The 17,799-nt window shown below is 44.2% G+C and overlaps 1 protein-coding gene across 1 annotated transcript in view; it reads left to right on the top strand.

Annotated features, from left to right (window-relative positions):
- The first annotated feature begins 1,188 nt into the window (after window positions 1-1,188).
- ZC3H15 (zinc finger CCCH-type containing 15) overlaps window positions 1,189-17,799 on the top strand; it is a 79,335-nt gene continuing 62,724 nt past the window's right edge. Inside the window, exon 1 of the mRNA XM_073633079.1 lies at window positions 1,189-1,373. Coding sequence (XP_073489180.1) covers window positions 1,299-1,373 — 75 coding nt within the window. The 5' untranslated portion in view covers window positions 1,189-1,298. The remainder of the gene's footprint in view (window positions 1,374-17,799) is intronic.

The raw sequence follows: 17,799 nt of genomic DNA, 5'->3' as shown, positions 1-17,799 counted from the left end.
TGCACTTATTACCTGAATGTATTACCAACATTAAATATGAAGAAAAAAAAATAAAAGTCTTTTTCCTATTTTTTTTTTTTTCTTTTTGCAGCTTAGTAGATACCCCGTACGTATTCTTATGTGGTAGTGCAGTGTTCATTTTGACATCACATTTCAATTTATGTGGTAGTGCAGTGTTCATTTTGACATCAAATTTCAATTTAGTTTAACTCATATTCTTTTGACTAAAATGCCCTTTTTTTAGTTTTAGGCCCGGTTCACACTGACGCGCTGTGATTTTGTTCCGTTTTTTGTCCTTTGTGAGGTGCGATTTTACTGCGAATTTCAGGAGTTGTACATAGCTGCAATTGATATTTTAGCCAATGGAATCATAATGTGAAAAAAAAAAAAAGGTGTTAACTTCCTGTGTACTTCCTGGTTTTTGTGGAGAGTAGTGTGGTGGAATTCGCACATATGTGAACCATCAATGCGATTCAAGAACGATTTATATTGATGTCTATGGAGACTAAATTCGCAATGCAACAAACTTGCACAAGACCCTTTTTTAAATCGCATCGCATTTGTAGAGGAATCGCAACGCATGTATGTGAACGACCGTTATTGAAAACAATGACTTTAGGGATGACATGCGAATTTAAAGTGTTTTTGACGCATCGCATTCGTCATGAACTCGCATCAGTGTGAGCCGGGCCTAAGTCATGTTTTAGTTATCTGAATTGTTTTAGTTTTAGTCGTATTTTAGTTGACTAAAACAGTATTAATTTAGTCGATGAAAATATTTTAGTAGACGAAATTAAAACCAGACACCCGCTCCCCCCAAAAAAGTGCCAAATGTGGCAGGGGAGGAGGAGGAGCCAGATAAGCGGAGCTTCCACTTTTGTGTGTCGCTCCGCTTTAAGCTGGCCATAGACGAGTCAAAAAAACGGAATGTTCTGTCAATCGGAAAAGGATAATAGTGTGTAGGATTGGGCCATCATTTGTTTCGTGTTTCGAAAAAATCCAGCATCGACTGTCCCTGCAGGTCATGGCACAGCCGCAAAATGTCCCGCCGGTGGTGAAGAAAAGGAATTTTTCACGTTGTGATGCCGCCTAGGGTAGCTCCAAGCCTGCCCCTCTCATTCTACCATCCTGTCAGACTTTCTTTCCCTCCATCAACTAATGCCGAGCGGCATTCTGGGAAACGTAGTCCGGCTTACCGGCACTCTCGCGCGGTCTATGAATGGTGACATCACTGCTGCTGTAGCCGTAAAGTGAGGCCTTGTGTGCGGTGGTGGTGGAACAGCGCTTCTTCTATCGTAATGCCACCGAAGAAGGCTCCGGCGCCGCAGCCTGCGAAGAAGACGGAGCAGAAGAAGAAGGAGAAGATCATTGAGGTGGGCTCCTATCCTCCGCTCGGGGCCGGACGTCAGGCGGTGTGATCCTCCTGGCCTGCCGGCTGCTTCCTTCTCATCCTTCCCGGCTACTCTGTGTCCGCGTGTCAAACTACTACCACAGCGCACACAGGGCGGCCTGGCCGGGGGCTGTGTGTGGATTATTGGATGGATGTGATCAGATCCATATGGGGACATTAGTCACCCGCCACTGGACGTGTGTGATCACAGTGACAACGCGCTGCACATCTCACCCCTGCCATGTGTCACTTGGAATTATCCCATCTCTTTATTTCTCTAACCCATCTTTCCCTGTGTTTATTCTTACTTGGTGAGGTCACTTATACTCTCCCGAGCTCCCTATCCAGGTTCCTCACTGATGATTTCCCATGTGCTGGGCCAATAGTCCACTAGTACAGGTTAAAGTGGAACTAAACCGTCCTATCCTTCACAGCAAAGGAAGCTGCCCGCTTAGCTTTCTATGGTGCTTCTCATGAGATCAGGTATGACACCACTTATTTCATGGCTTCACAATTATTGATCACAGCATGCCTTGAATATTAAAGGGGCGGTCCACCCAAAAGTGGAAGCTCTGCTTATCTGACACATTTGGCACCTTTCAGGGGGGAGCTGGTACTTATCCCCACTTCCGGGAGATTGCAGCCCGATCACTCCGAAGTCCGACACCCCAGCCATTCAGAAACACTGCAGCGTGCTTTGCACATGCGCAGTAGGGAACTGGCTGTGAAGGCCCTTACCATGAATGGTGGCGGCAGAACATCGTCTGGGGTACTGACATTGCTGGATTCCTGGACAGGTAAGTGTCCTAATATTAAAAGTCAGCAGCTATAGTATGTGTAGCTGCTTACTTTTTAATGTTTTTTTTTTTTTTTGCTGGGTGGGGCAGAACTCCTCTTTAAAAGAGAAGTATGGGTTGTGTGTGGGTGTTCTCCCCCCCCCCTTTTTTTTTTTTTTTCTTCTTCCTAATCCTACTTAACTAGGTGGATGCAGCATCAGACTGATTGCAGTGATGTCAGTGGAGATCAAAACTTCAGACCGCTCTCCACTAAAAACGGGTCACAGGAGAGAAAAACTAATTGCACTCCTGTGACCCATAGGAGAAGCCCAGCCTGAAAAGCTCAGGCTGGACTTCTCTTTTAACTGCTTTGGGAAACGGTTAAAGCGGATCTTCAGTTGTGTGTGTGTGTTTTTTTTTTTTTTTCAACTTTCCATCTATTAAATCCTCTGGCCTTGTTGTTTTAACTTTGGATAGTAAAACATTTTTTTTTCCGCCAGTAAATACCTTATACAGCCCACTTACTGTTTCTTGTCTGGTCATAAGCCTAGGCTTATGACATCATGCACAGCTCTTTGCCAGAAAGGGAGGGGGATGAATCATAAGAGGGCCAATGAAAGCTGCAGAGCTGGAGGTGTGCCTCTGTGTAAATCCAGGAAGTGAACAGGCAGCAGCTGCAGCTGCCCACAGTTAAAATGTCTGCAGCCAGACTTTGAGGAGGGAGATTTCTGCAGCATACCCTGTTTCCCCAAAAATAAGACCTAGCGTGACTGTCGGTGAAGGCTGCAATATAAGCCCTACCCTGTTTCCCCGAAAATAAGCCCTACCCTGAAAATAAGACCTACAAGAACTTTAACTAGGGCTTATTTGGAGGGTAGGGCTTATATTGCAACGTTCCCCCGACAGTCACGCTAGGTCTTATTTTCGGGCAAACAGGGTATTTGATAAGTACAGAATCACAGTATATATAAAATAATATGCAAAGTGGTTGGAGGGAAGCTTCAGAATGGCAAAGATGTTTTTATTACAAATTATGTGAGCAGACTGCAGTTCCTCTTAAAGCCCTTCCTGCTGCCGCCTCTTGGCCCTTTAAGAGGTTCTAAATACTGGGAGGTAAACATTACAATCATGTGATTGGCAGTCACTGCGGTCACATGATTGGAAAGCTCCGGATTGCAAGAATGCATCAGGAGCTTTAGTTTACCCATCAGTTATTGTGCCAGGTGTGCGCAGGGAGTGGGCACTCAGCACAGTAATGTGTGTACATAGGGCTGCATATATGCATACGGCTGGTGGGAAGAGGTTAAAGGAGAAGTAGGGCCAAAGCTCTTTTGGCCCTACTTCTCCATTGGGTCACAGGAGTCTCCTGTGACCTGAATTCAGCTGATGTCACTCCTGTCCAGACTCTGGAGAGATATCAAATGTGAAAGTGAAACTTAATAATAATTTTTTGTTAAATAACAATTCTGTCGTCATACTTGCCTGCTCTGTGCAATGGTATCACACAGAGTGGTCCAATCCTCCTCTTCTGGGGTCCTCCGCTGGCACTCTTGCCTGCTCCCCCCCCCCCCCCCCCAGCAGGACTGAATGAAAAATAACTGATGGCTCAGGAGAGAAGAGAAGCCACTGTACTAACTATGGGATGTTAGTACAGCGTTCTCCCCTGCTGTTATATTGTGTTCTGACAGGTTGACTGCCCCCCACCCTCGCCAGAACACTGCGGTCAGCGTGCTCAGCGGCAGACCTTTTTTCGGTCATGCCCCTGTTGGACCCGCTGCAGTACACATGGGCTGAATGGCCAGTGTGTGCTAGGCTTAAGTATTAGAGGGGTTGGGGGCACTGCATACTGAAGCACCCCCTCCACAGCCCAGTGCTCCAGTGAGAGCTAGAGGGTCAGAGCAGAGAGCCAGAGTGAAAGTCACCAGCTCACTGAGGACCAAGAACTGAGCGAATGGCGGTCTTTGATCACTCAGCACTCGTTGTGGAAGTGGACAGATACAGCATCGGACCAATGCTGCATGCACGGATGTGAGAATTTTTTTTTTTTTTTTTTTTTTTTTTTTTTTTTTCCTTCTCAAAACCCGCAGTTCTTATGAAGCGGAACTAAACCCATTCATCTAATTGTTTCCCAAATCAGTTACATTTGAAAGGGGAACTAAAGGCGGAAATAATCTCCAATGCAATGGCCTGACACCCAAGAGGTCCCTCTCCTGGTTTCTTCTAGGTGCTCATCTTGATTGGCTGGTACAGGATGACTGCACACAGGAGTCATTCATCATTGTAAACTGGCACTGTGCCGGAAATGTAAATGCACATGCACCGCACCATGTACATTCTTGATAGGATTGTGAATAGGCAGGTACATGTATTTTATTGAAAATGAATCATTTCATGTCTTGCCTGCAATAAAAGGCCTGTCTTTTCACAATTGTTTTTTTTTTTTTTACATTTAGTTCCACTTCAAGGCATACAGTGAACAACTGTCAAAGTTGCTAGTGATCTCAACTGAACTGTCAAGCCTGCAAATGGCTTTGGTTTAGTTCCGTTTGATTGTAAATCTATTTTTTTTTTTTTTCATTTTAATTAAAATAAAAACTAGGTTTATACTTGCCTGCTTATTGCAACGGTGTTGCACCAAGCGGTCCCTTACCTCCCCTTTTTTTTTTTTAAGCTGTCTGCATCTTTTTCCCACATGTGTCCCTATAGCAAGATGTGTGGTATGAGGGCAATTGTGCTGGTGTGCTCCTGAGCCAGACTGTGTGGGCTGGGAAAAAAAAAATCTATTTAACTCTTGAATCGAGTTGGGAGGTCAAATCGATTAAAAATTTAAGCAAATCGATTTTTTTTTTTTCACTGCGCCGGTCGTGAGGAGCTGCGGGCAGGAGTTTTTAGGTGAGGACGCGGCTTCGGCCTAGTCCACAAGGCCGGATGCTGTGGACTAGGCCGAAGCCGCGGCCCCACCTAAAAACTCCTGCCCGCAGCTCCTCACGACCGGCGCGGTGTCCCAAAAAAAAAAAAAACTCAATTTGAATCGTGAATCTAGGGTGTTTTTGTTTTTAAGAAAATCCCAGATTTTTTTTAAAGAGTGTATGTGTGTGTGTGTATGTATATGTGTGTGTGTGTATGTATGTATGTATGTATGTATGTATGTGTATATATTACATATACTTTAATGCATTAAAAGAGAAGTATGTGAATGTGTGTTTTTAATTTTTATACTTGCCTAGGTGGATGCTGCATCGATCGCCCGCCTGAGTACCTATCGAGTACCTATCGATGAAACACCACTGATCGCACGATTCTCAGAGCTCCCTGAGCAGAGAGCTGGTGACTGTTAGTTCGCAGCTCTCTGCTCTGCCCCCCTGCACTCACTGGAGCACTGGACTGTGGAGGGAGCGGCCGGCGCAGGCACTCAGTGGCCCTCTGAGAGGCAGGTGCCGGTCAAGGTATGTGGGTGGATCCCGACTATATGGTCACAATCTTTCCCGAGCCTAGACTGGTCTGCTATAAATGAGTCACAGGAGTGCAGAATGAACTGCACTCCTGTGGTCCACAGGAGAAGTACAGCCAAACGAGCTTTGACTTTACTTCTCCTTTTAAGGTAAAAAAAAAAAAAAACCCTTTGCTGGCCCCTAATATCCCTCTGCCTAATGTTGGTCCTTATCTGGGTCCAGAGACTACCAATGGGAATTGTCCATATCATGCAGTCAGTGACTTGGACACCCTGAAGACAGAACCATCCAAGACGTAGACAGAAGGGAGCAGGACCCAGAGCTTGTATGATTGTGTGATTGTAGCTTAAGATAAATGAAGGCTTGGATTTAGAAAGTGTTTTGACTTTTAACACAGCAAACCGAGTGGGTGGGAGGGTACTTTACTGTTATCCTACAATTGGGCTTTAAAGCTCCTGGAATTGATCATTCTTGCATATTTACATCAAGTTATAAAGAAAAATTACTGAGCTACTATTGGAAATAATATATAAGCTGCCAGCACCAACAATAAGGCTAATTGTAAATGGAAATGTGATAAAAAAAAAGTGCAGCGCTACAAATGTGTGTAAACTGAGTTAAAAGTGAATGTGCACAACAGCAATTGTGCTGTAATGTTTTTAGAAAAAAGAAAAACGTGCACTAATTGATAAATTCAGTGCTACTAATGGTAACCTTGTTCCAAAAACACCTGAGAGTCAAGTGACTCCATATAAGCAAAGTAAAAACAAAATATATGAATAAACAATATACCAAAATTAAGTGTTATATCAGTGAATAATTAAATCAACCTTAATACATATTAACACAATATAAAGTCCATCAATGATGAGTGTCATGAGTACTCCTCGGGAATGGCTCATGATGACATGAGTATCAAATGAATCTCAAAAACCTTGGTGGTAATGTTCCAATATTCCTAAAATGCCCAGGATTGTGCTTCCACCACCCAAGGAAGGGGTTGGCACTCTTACCATGAGACATGAACACACGCGCCAGTGGAGGTGGGTCAAACAGGCATGTATGGAAACCCAGATCTCAGGCCACGGTCTCCAATAGTTGAAAAGGTATTCTCAGCAATGGAATGAAAGGGCAAAACCGGAAGCTAGAAGGCAACCACAATCTCCTGATCTGTGTAATATCTTTAAGGATTGCCTCCAACAGTGGGTAAAAGGTGATCATAAAAGAAAAAAGGAAGGTTTCCACATGGCGTACATCAATTGATTTAATGATATATAAAAAGTACAAGCGTCGTTCAAGATGTGTACATTTAAAAAGTGATCACAAAAGATTCGTAAAACAGGTGCAGTGTGCAGAGCTTAGCAGGCAGGAATACGACGCGTTTCGTCCTATGGGACTTCACCCCTGTTGGAGGAAATCCCTAAAGATATTACACAGGTAGTACACAGATCAGGAGATTGTGGTCGCTTTCCTGCTTCCAGTTTTGCCCGTTCATTCCATTGCTGTGAGTACCTTTTCAACTATTGGAGATCTTGGCCTGAGATCTGGGTTTCCATACATGCCTGTTTGACCCACCTCAGCTGGCCTGTGTCCACATCTTATGGTAAGAGTACCAACCCCCTTCCTTGGGTGGTGGAAGCACAATCCTGGGTGTTTTAGGAATATTGGAACATTACCACCTATGTTTTTGAGATTCATTTGATACTCATGTCATCATGGGCCATTCCTGAGGGGGTACATCATGACACTCATCATTGATGGACTTTATTTTGTGTTAATATGTATTAACGTTGATTTAATTATTCACTGATATAACACTTCATTTTGGTATATTGTGTGTGTAATATAAAATTGATAGATAGATCTATCTATCTCTTTATTTTCACGTTGCTTATATGGAATCACTTGACCCCCAGGTGTTTTTGGATCAAGGTATCGATTAGTGCACGTTTTTTCTTTTTTCTAAAAACATTACAGCACAATTATTACTCAGCTTACACCTTAAGTATATACGCATTTGTAGCGCAGTACTTTTTTTTTTTTTTATCATATTTACATCAAGCTTGGCGCAATGTAAGTTTGTATGTACAGTATATAACATACCTGATACCTTGCTGGGGAAGCCGACAATTAATGTAGTAGTTGGTGCTACTACAGTGATAAGATAACCACGATCTTCTGGGTCCTGTGCTGAGTGGCTGCCCCACTAAACGCTGACCATAGGGGGTCACTTGCTTGGCGCTGCTGCCATAGTTTATCTGCACCAAATTAATTGGACCTAGGAGCTCATTCACATTGTGTGGTGAGCAGCATTAATCTGCACAGATCAGCACAGGCTTACAGATAGGGCACAAAGAAAATAAATGTTTTCCATGTGCCCTGTTTGCACCACATCACTAACTTGAGGCGAGTCAGTATACTGTGTAAAAATGAAGATCTGCTGCATTTTATTACTACTCATTGGACCCCACCTCATGTCACTGCTGAACCACAGCTCTGCTGCAGTACATAGAATTAAAATGTAATTTGTGACATTAAATAAACTTAAAATAAGCTAAACTTTGCTTTGCCTTGTAATAACACCAGGCATAGCCCCTCACTGCCTGTTCACAAAGGACACCAGCCTATGTGCTAAAACGGACAAATATGGAGAGACGGCGCTATCACCAATAAAGTGCTGGTTATATGTTTTGGACCCTTATAAAATGGAATGCAAAGCACAAAAGTGTGTGTGTGTGTGTGTGTGTGTGTGTGTGTGTATATATTTATATATTGTCACAAAAGTGAGTATACCCCTCATATGCTGAAGCTGAGCTGTTTCTCTGTCCCTCTCTCCCTTGCCCATTCACGGAATGCTTTTTATTCTGTGAATATTTCACAGAATCCAAGGTGTTCTGTGAATGGACAAAGGGAAAGAGGGGTTGGGGAAACAACAGCTTCCATGTATGAGAGCTGCGGCTTTCATAGCTAAAAAGAAAAAATGTGGCGTCATATCCAAAAAAAAAAGCAATTCCTTTATATGGTACAGCAAGACATACACATTGCTCACAGCTAATCAGCAAAATCTGGAGCAGCTCTGCATAGAAACCAATCAGCTTTTTATTTTGTCAGCTTAGTTGACCAAGCTGAAGTTAAAAGCCAACTGGCTACCATGCACAGCTGCACCATATATACAGTGGGGATATATACACATACATACAGTGGGGACGGAAAGTATTCAGACCCCCTTAAAAATGTTTCACTTTATTATATTGCAGCCATTTGCTAAAATCATTTAAGTTCATTTTTTTTCCTCAATGTACACACAGCACCCCATATTGACAAAAAAACACAATTGTTGACATTTTTGCAGATTTATTAAAAAAGAAAAACTGAAATATCACATGGCCCTGAGTATTCAGACCCTTTGCACAGTATTTAGTAGAAGCACCCTTTTGATCTATTACAGCCATGAGTCTTTTTGGGAAAGATGCAACAAATTTTTCACACCTGGATTTGGGGGTCCTCTGCCATTCCTCCTTGCAGATCCTCTCCAGTTCTGTCAGGTTGGATGGTAAACATTGGTGGACAGCCATTTTTAGGTCTCTCCAGAGATGCTCAATTGGGTTTAAGTCAGGGCTCTGGCTGGGCCATTCAAGAACAGTCACAGAGTTGTTGTGAAGCCACTCTTTTGTTATTTTAGCTGTGTGCTTAGGGTCATTGTCTTGTTGGAAGGTAAACCTTCGGCCCAGTCTGAGGTCCTGAGCACTCTGGAGAAGGTTTTCATCCAGGATATCCCTGTACTTGGCCGCATTCATCTTTCCCTCGATTGCAACCAGTCGTCCTGTCCCTGCAGCTGAAAAACACCCCCACAGTATGATGCTGCCACCACCATGCTTCACTTTTGGGACTGTATTGGACAGGTGATGAGCAGTGCCTGGTTTTCTCCACACATACCGCTTAGAATTAAGGCCAAAAAGTTCTATCTTGGTCTCATCAGACCAGAGAATCTTATTTCTCACCATCTTGGAGTCCTTCAGGTGTTTTTTTTAGCAAACTCCATGCGGGCTTTCATGCGTCTTGCACTGAGGAGAGGCTTCTGTCGGGCCACTCTGCCATAAAGCCCCGACTGGTGGAGCGCTGCAGTGATGGTTGACTTTCTACAACTTTCTCCCATCTCCTGACTGGAGCTCAGCCACAGTGATCTTTGGGTTCTTCATTACCTCTCTCACCAAGGCTCTTCTCCCCCGATATCTCAGTTTGGCCGGACGGCCAGCTCTAGGAAGGGTTCTGGTCATCTCAAACGTCTTCCATTTAAGGATTATGTAGGCCACTGTGCTCTTAGGAACCTTAAGTGCAGCAGAAATTTTTGTAACCTTGGCCAGATCTGTGCCTTGCCACAATTCTGTCTCTCAGCTCTTCAGGCAGTTTCTTTGACCTCATGATTCTCATTTGCTGTGACATGCACTGTGAGCTGTAAGGTCTTATATAGACAGGTGTGTGGCTTTCCTAATCAAGTATAATCAAACACAACTGGACTCAAATGAAGGTGTAGAACCATCTCAAGGATGATCAGAAGAAATGGACAGCACCTGAGTTAAATATGAGTATCACAGCAAAGGGTCTGAATACTTAGGACCATGTGATATTTCAGTTTTTCTTTTTTAATCTGCAAAAATGTCAACAATTCTGTGTTTTTCTGTCAATATGGGGTGCTGTGTGTAAATTGAGGAAAAAAATGAACTTAAATGATTTTAGCAAATGGCTGCAATATAACAAAGTGAAAAATTTTTAAGGGGGTCTGAATACTTTCCGTCCCCACTGTATGTATGTGTATATATATCTCTAGCTACACACTGTATCTCACAAAAGTGAGTACACCCCTCACATTTTTGTAAATATTTTATTTAGGGCTGCAACTAACGATTATTTTTATAATCGATTAGTTGGTCGAATATTGTTTTGATTAATCGGTTAATAACCTTAAAAAAAAAAAAAAAAAAAGTGTGGTGTATAATTTAGTTAATATGTAAAGTTTTTTTAAAAAAAAGCAATTTATTAAATATCTCTATGCAGTGGTAAATATAAACAACCAACTATATGGTTAGGGAGCAAAATATTGAATCCACTCTGAGAATAACAGACAGAGGAGATATACTGTATATACACTATTAGAGGAGATTTACTGTATACACTATTAGAATAGAAATACAGTTTTTTGTCCAATTTGTTGCTGGGCAGATTAAAAAATACAAATTGCTGCAAAAACACATTACATGCTTTTCTGCAGCTTCTCCATTGAAGTATATTGAACCAAAAAAGCACCGTTTTGCGTTTAAAAAAAAAAAAAAGTCCTTGACCCTTTCCAAATACGCAGCAGCTGAAAAAAAGCATAGATGTAAACGTGTCCCATAGAAAACCAAGTTAAATGAACTGTAGTGCGTTTCTGCAAAAAGCACCAAAAAACACAAAGATGTGAACCAGGTCTAAGACGTTTAGTAACATAATGGGGTTAAAAAAAAAAAAAAAACTAAAATGAGCCCTTTATAGTACAAAAAGGAAATAATTGCTACTGTAAGGGTTTCATTTTTTTACTGTAGAACTGTGAAAGTATTATTTACAGTAGCAATTATTTGCTCTTTTGTACTATAAAGGGCTAATTTTATTATTTTTAACCCCATTATGTTACTGGCCGATTAATCGATTATGAAAATAGTAATCGATTAATTTCATAATCGATTAGTTGTCGATTAATCGATTAGTTGTTTCAGCCCTAATTTTATTATATCTTTTCATGTGACAACACTGAAGAAATGACCTTTTGCTACAATGTAAAGTAGTGAGTGTACAGCTTGTAGAACAGTGTAAATTTGCTGTCCCCTCAAAATAACAATACACCGCCATTAATGTCTAAATCGCTGGCAACAAAGGTAAATACACCCCTAAGTAAAAATGTCCAAATTGGGCCCAAAGTGTCTATTTTGTGTGGCCACCATTATTTTCCAGGACTGCCTTAACCCTCTTGGGCTTTGAGTTCACCAGAGCTTCACAGGTTGCCACTGGAGTCCTTTTTCACTTCTCCATGATGATATCACGGAGCTAGTGGATGTTGGAGACCTTGCGCTCCTCCACCTTCCGTTTGAGGATGCCCCACAGATGGGGTCTAGGTCTGGAGACATGCTTGGCCAGGCCATCACCTTTACCCTCAGATTCTTTAGCAAGGCAGTGATCGTATTGGAGGTGTGTTTGGGGTCATTATGTTGGAATACTACCCTGCAGCCCAGTCTCTGAAGGGAGGGGATCATGCTCTGCTTCAGTATGTCACAGTACATGTTGGCATTCATGGTCCCCTCAATGAACTGTAGCTCCCCAGTGCCGGTGTTCTGTCGGATAGTGCCCACTATCGAGAAGTGCCAGAGCCGTACGGAACTCTACAACAGCTGATTTCACGATCAGCTGTTGAGACCGCTCCTGCGCAGACAATAGCCGACGGGACAATCTTATTGTCGGATTGTGCCTCGCGCTTGTGAGGCGTGTTCATTTGGGTGAAGGGCGGGTTCAGGCGTCAAAACTAGCCCTTCACTAGACTAAACACACCCCGCAAGCATCCAGGAAGAATAGCATACAAACATTTCCTTTGCAGCACTGCCCATAATCATTTAAAAATCCGCCCCTCACCACAATGAAGACTCCCAAACCTGCCCTTCACCGAAATAAACACGCCTTGCAAGCGCGAGGCACAATCTGACAATAACATTGTCCCGACAGCTATTGTCTGCGCAGGCACTGTCTCGCCATCGCAGCAGCTGATCGTGAAATCGTCTGTTGTGCAGTTCCGAATGGCGCATGCGCAGTGCAGCTCAGGCACTTCTCGAAAGCGGGCACTATCCGTTAAAGCACTGGCAGCACTCATGCAGCCCCAGACCACACTCCCACCACCATGCTTGAGTGTAGGCAAGACACACTTGTCTTTGTACTCCTCACCTGCTTGACACCATCTGAACCAAATAAATTTATCTTGGTCTCATCAGACCACAGGATGTGGTTTCAGTAATCCATATCCTTAGTCTGCTTGTCTTCCGCAAACTGTTTGCAGGCCTTCTTGTGCATCATCTTTTAGAAGAGGCTTCCTGCAGCTTCCTTCCTTTTAGAAGAGGTAGCTGGTTGTTGGTTCAGCTCTGCTGTCAGGCTCATTTCATGTGATCCTGTCATAGCATTACTGTCGTAGCAGGGTTGCATCTGGTGTCGTTATTCGGCAGTCCTGATGGTTGTCAGGACCCCTGCTCGGGTCTGCAGGACCACAGTTGTTTTGGGAGGAGGGGGGTTGCAGACCCTCAGCTCTGCGGTACTGTTGGCCATGGTTGTGGAGGTATGGGGGGCCCACAGCTTGATTCTTTTACCCTTAAATTCGGGGTGGGGGGGGTGAAGGTGTCTCAGCAGCCTACGGCTGCCTTTGTAGGCGGGCATATTGGTAGGCCCAGTTATTATCTGTTCTCATTGGGGCATTAATTTCTGTGTCGGTTACGTGGGGTATCATTATTTCAGCACATACACCAGTATCCTTTCCTGTCGTCTTAAACATTTCCATGTATCATCGTACTGTCTTCGCTCTGAGATTGTTTCATCGCTTTTGCTTATGTTATTGTTTTGGGGGATTCACAGCATTACATCCAGGGCCAGCAAAGGGGGTTATCTCGGGTATAGTTGGCTAGTGCTCACATCTAGGATCTGTCATGTCTACAGATCCATACGGGCTGGGGTTTTCGTTTTTAATTGATTGTTGTCCCACAATCTTCTTGCCCATATACCATACATCAAACAATGCACGTTCACCATTACACCTTTACTACTATCCGCCACGGTCTGTGGGTACCTTAGCCCTGAGAGTTTGTTTTAATTAGCTGTCTTTGCACTGCAGGTTACTCGGGCTTACTTACTGCATACACTAGGGTGGTGTTATGATTAGGTTCATATTTACGCGCTGTTGGTTTTGTCATTTCTGCACCTACATCCTTATTCTTTGTTAGAGGTACAAAGGAGTGTTGTTGTTTTCATGGGCTGGTTGTCTGTTCTTATTTTCTCTAGTTTGTGTTTCCTTAGATCAGTGCCTGTCGCCCGTTTCGGAAAGCGACAAATTCACATTCATCTCTCCAACCCCGCATGGGGGGTTTCAGAGCATGGTAGTACCCCGTCATTAAGAAGTTGGACTATACCTAAGCTCATAGCTGAGTTTCATCGCTGGGGTATCCCTTTCCCGGCCTCAGCTGGGGAGGCAATACTCTTCAGGTTGTTGTTGTTGTTCCCAACCTCTTCCATCCACCAACACAGAACATGTTTCTATGCATAATTCTTTAACTCAGATTCATGTAGTACTTAAAGCGGAGTTCTGCCAAATTATTTTATTTTATTTTTTTTAAAAGTCAGCAGCTACAAATACTGCAGCTGCTGACTTTTTTAAAATATGGACACTTACCTGTTCAGGGTGCCCGCGATGTCGGCACACGAAGCCGATCTGGCTCTCTGGTGGAGGCGCCACCATCTTCGGTAAGGGAATCAGGAAGTGAAGCCTTGCGGCTTCACAGCCTGGTTCCCTACTGCGCATGCCCTGGTCACGCTGTGTGATCCCATTGGTCCCTGCTGTCTTCTGGGAGACACTATGTCTCCCAGAAGACAGCGGGGTGGTTGAAGGAGGCGCCGGATATGGCATGGATATCTGCGTATACTGCGGCTTTCTATGCCCGGAAGTGGGAGCAAATACCTGGATTATACAGGTATCTGCTCTCCCCTCACCACTGAAAGGTGCCAAACGTGACACCGGAGGGGAGGAGGATTCCGTAAAGTGGAAGTTCCATTTTTGGGTGGAACTCTGCTTTAATACGCTCTTAACGCCCATGCTACAATTGCTAGACAGGATGGAGGTGATTGAAGCCTGCACGGCTAGAAGCTGAGGTGTCAGCTGCGCCCCCAGCCCCTGCTCTTCTAAGTGCGCCTGAAGGTAATGTTGAAATTTCTTTACTGTGGCAGCTCCTTCACCTTTAGCGGTGTTAACTTTAGTGTTCCTCGGGCCATTTAATTTCTGCCTATATCAGCTAGGACATTCTGGTAGGCTAAGATGTCAACCTGGCCTCTCTTCCAATAGCATCTCCGGAGATCAAAGCTTTTGCTTACGGGGAGGTCTCGGTGGTGCTCGAAACTAAGGATCCCAGGCTTAGCCGCAAACTTGGTGTGTCGAAATTCGTTCTAGCATACAGTATTTTCAGAGATTTCTGTCAGTCTTGGTAGGAGGGTAGAGTTAGATCTATACTTACTTAAGGTGGTGGACTTGGTGCACAAGCATGGCGGGTTCATTTTCCACAGTTGCCACCGGTTTTGCAGCAAAGGTGGCGGCCACTTGGGCATAATTCCAGGTGGTGACATCTTGGAGCAATTTTGACATGCAACTTTTCCGCAGGCATTTCACTAACCAGGAATCCCCTGTGTGCCAATTGTCAGTCATCGGCGCAACTTGGATTTTGAGTAGGCTTTCACACGGGCCTCATCACTCTCCCGTCAGTCTTTTGAATGTAGTAATTGGGCTTCAGTTGTCAGTCATGTTTCCATTGTCAATGAGTTGCTGAAAGCCAGAAGTTTCCACGGGGTTTGTGATTGGTCCAATTCTTTCTCCACCTTTCTGCATTTGGAGGGTCAGGCCCATCGGGGTGGTCAGTGGCTATTTTTCAACCAATATCGGTCGTTTTTGCAATTTTTGTCTGCGCCTCATTCATCTTCTATTCCTAGCCTCAATTCCTCATTCCCTCGGTAGAATGTTCGTTGAAGTATTCATCTGTGGGTCTGGCTGTCCAGCACATTCTACAGTTAGGCAGGGGGTCTTGGCTACCCAAGCTGATATTACCAATGCGTTCAAACCACTTCCTATCAGTCCGCAAGTTTGCGCATACTTCGGCATTGTTCGTTATTTGCACAATGCTGGCAGCAACTGTATTTTTTTTATTTTTTTTTATTTTCGGATGCTTGGCCACACCCAATTATTAAGGTAGATTGGAGTCCCTTCTCGTCACGTTCTTCATGCTTGGTGGACATAGCTAGGCCTGATGTTCAAGTTTCACGTCCTGGCATAATTCATTAGTAGGAATTACAATGGTGCAGCCGAAGTTTCTCGACTTAATCTCACAAATTTTTCTTGCAGCAAGCAGAAGCAGAGCTGGTGGACAAGCCGGTTCCTCCTTGCTCACTGTTGGTCATAGATTAGGGACATCCTGTCACAGGTGATCTATCTGGCTAATGGTTCTTTAACCAGAATACTCTGAGGGTTTATATCAACGCTTGGAAGGTTTCTTAGGTTCGTGACTGGCTTTCGCTGCATATTGCCTCAGCGATTTGGCCTTATCCGCCAACACCATCAAGTATCTTTCAGGTGACCTGCATTTCGGGCCCCTACAAACTCGTGACAATCCGTCCATTTTGACAAAGCCATGTTGAGGGGTATTCAGAGAAGTCAGGGATGTTCTAATTTGGCACGGCTACCAGTTACCGGCCAGATTTTCATGGTGTTTCAGACTTGCTGTCTCCTACTCCTTGGTGCAGGTCCCAGTTTAGTGCTCAAGGCAGTTCCCTCTTCACTATGCTTACAACTTCCCAATAATTAGAATAGATAGACAAGCCAGGGGTTTGTGGTAATTTTACACTAACTGTGTTGGATTTAATTATTTGACCTTCTCTGCAATTATTCCTCTGGACAGCTCTTTGCTCCCTTTTCCCACGCATCTTCTCGCTACAAGCAGTTCGTTCTCATGTCCACGTTTTACTTGCCAAATTGGGCTTAAGTGCAAAACCATTACTGGACATTCGTTTGGAACCTATGAAAGTTACCCCCCCCGATCCTAACAGGGGGTCCCTTCTTATGTCATCAAGTACATGGGGCGCTGGAGATCCTCCTGTTATAGCAGTTACATACGTGAACCCTATACTGAAGTCATCCGGGCATTCACTATTTTACTGGACTGATGGTGGTTGCCGGCCCTTCATTAAAACTTTCATATCACACCTACTTTCGTGTCTTTTTTGCCCTCTTTTAGGCATACTGACCAGCTAGGCCAAGGCACACCTCAGGTCTTGGTAGTTGGGGTTATCGCATTTCCAAGTGAAGACTCTGACTATAAGCTATACACTCACTACTTTACATTGTAGCAAAGTGTCATTTCTTCAGTGTCGTCACATGAAAAAGTATAATATATTTACAAAAATGTGAGGGGTGTACTCACTTTTGTGAGATAGTGTGTGTAGATATATTATGGTGCAGCTGTGCATGGTAGCCAGTTGGCTTTTAACTTCAGCTTGGTCAACTAAGCTTTGATAAAATAAAAAGCTGATTGGTTTCTATGCAGAGGTGCTCCAGATTTTGATGATTAGCTGTGAGCTATGTGTATGTCTTAGAACCCTTGCACACTGGGGCGGTTTGCAGGCGCTATTGCGCTAATAATAGCGCCTGCAAACCGCCCCGAAAGTGCCGCTGCTGTGTATCCAGTGTGCAAGCCCCGAGGGCTTGCACACTGGAGCGATGCGCTGGCAGGACGGTAAAAAAAGTCCTGTCAGCAGCATCTTCGGAGCGGTGTGTATACCGCTCCTTTACCGCTCCTGCCCATTGAAATCAATGGGACGGCGCGGCTATACCGCCGGCAAAGCGCCTCTGCAGAGGCGCTTTGCGGTGGTATTTAACCCTTTCTCGGCCGCTAGCGGGGGGTAAAACCGCCCCGCTAGCGGCCGCATACCGACGGTAAAACGCCGCTAATAATAGCGCCGTTTTACCGCCGATGCCGCCCCCCGCCCCAGTGTGCAAGGGCTCTTACTGTACCATATAAAGGAATGGTTTTTATTTTTGGATGTGCCGCTACCTTTTTTCTTTTTAGCTATGAAAGCTGCAGCTCTTGTACATGGAAGCTGCGATGTTGTTTTCTCCATCCCCTCTTTCCCTTTGTCCATTCACAGAACACCTTGGATGCTGTGAAATATTCAGAGAATAAAAAGTGTTCTGTGTATGGGCAAGGGAGAGAGGGACAGAGAAACAGCTCAGCTTCAGCATATGAGAGCCTCAGCTGTTCAGTTCCAAAGCTTCTGATTATAGGGATAGTGCCTTATAATACCGTACATCAGGGCTCGACAAAACCCAGGTCGTAATGGCGACTGGAAATTGCGTCCTGGCGCC

The sequence above is a fragment of the Aquarana catesbeiana genome, linkage group LG06, assembly GCF_042186555.1.
Source record: "Aquarana catesbeiana isolate 2022-GZ linkage group LG06, ASM4218655v1, whole genome shotgun sequence".
In the NCBI taxonomy this organism is placed as follows: Eukaryota; Metazoa; Chordata; class Amphibia; order Anura; family Ranidae; genus Aquarana; species Aquarana catesbeiana.
Note: the sequence above shows the minus strand (reverse complement) of the source record. Positions and strands in the feature narration are given on the sequence as shown.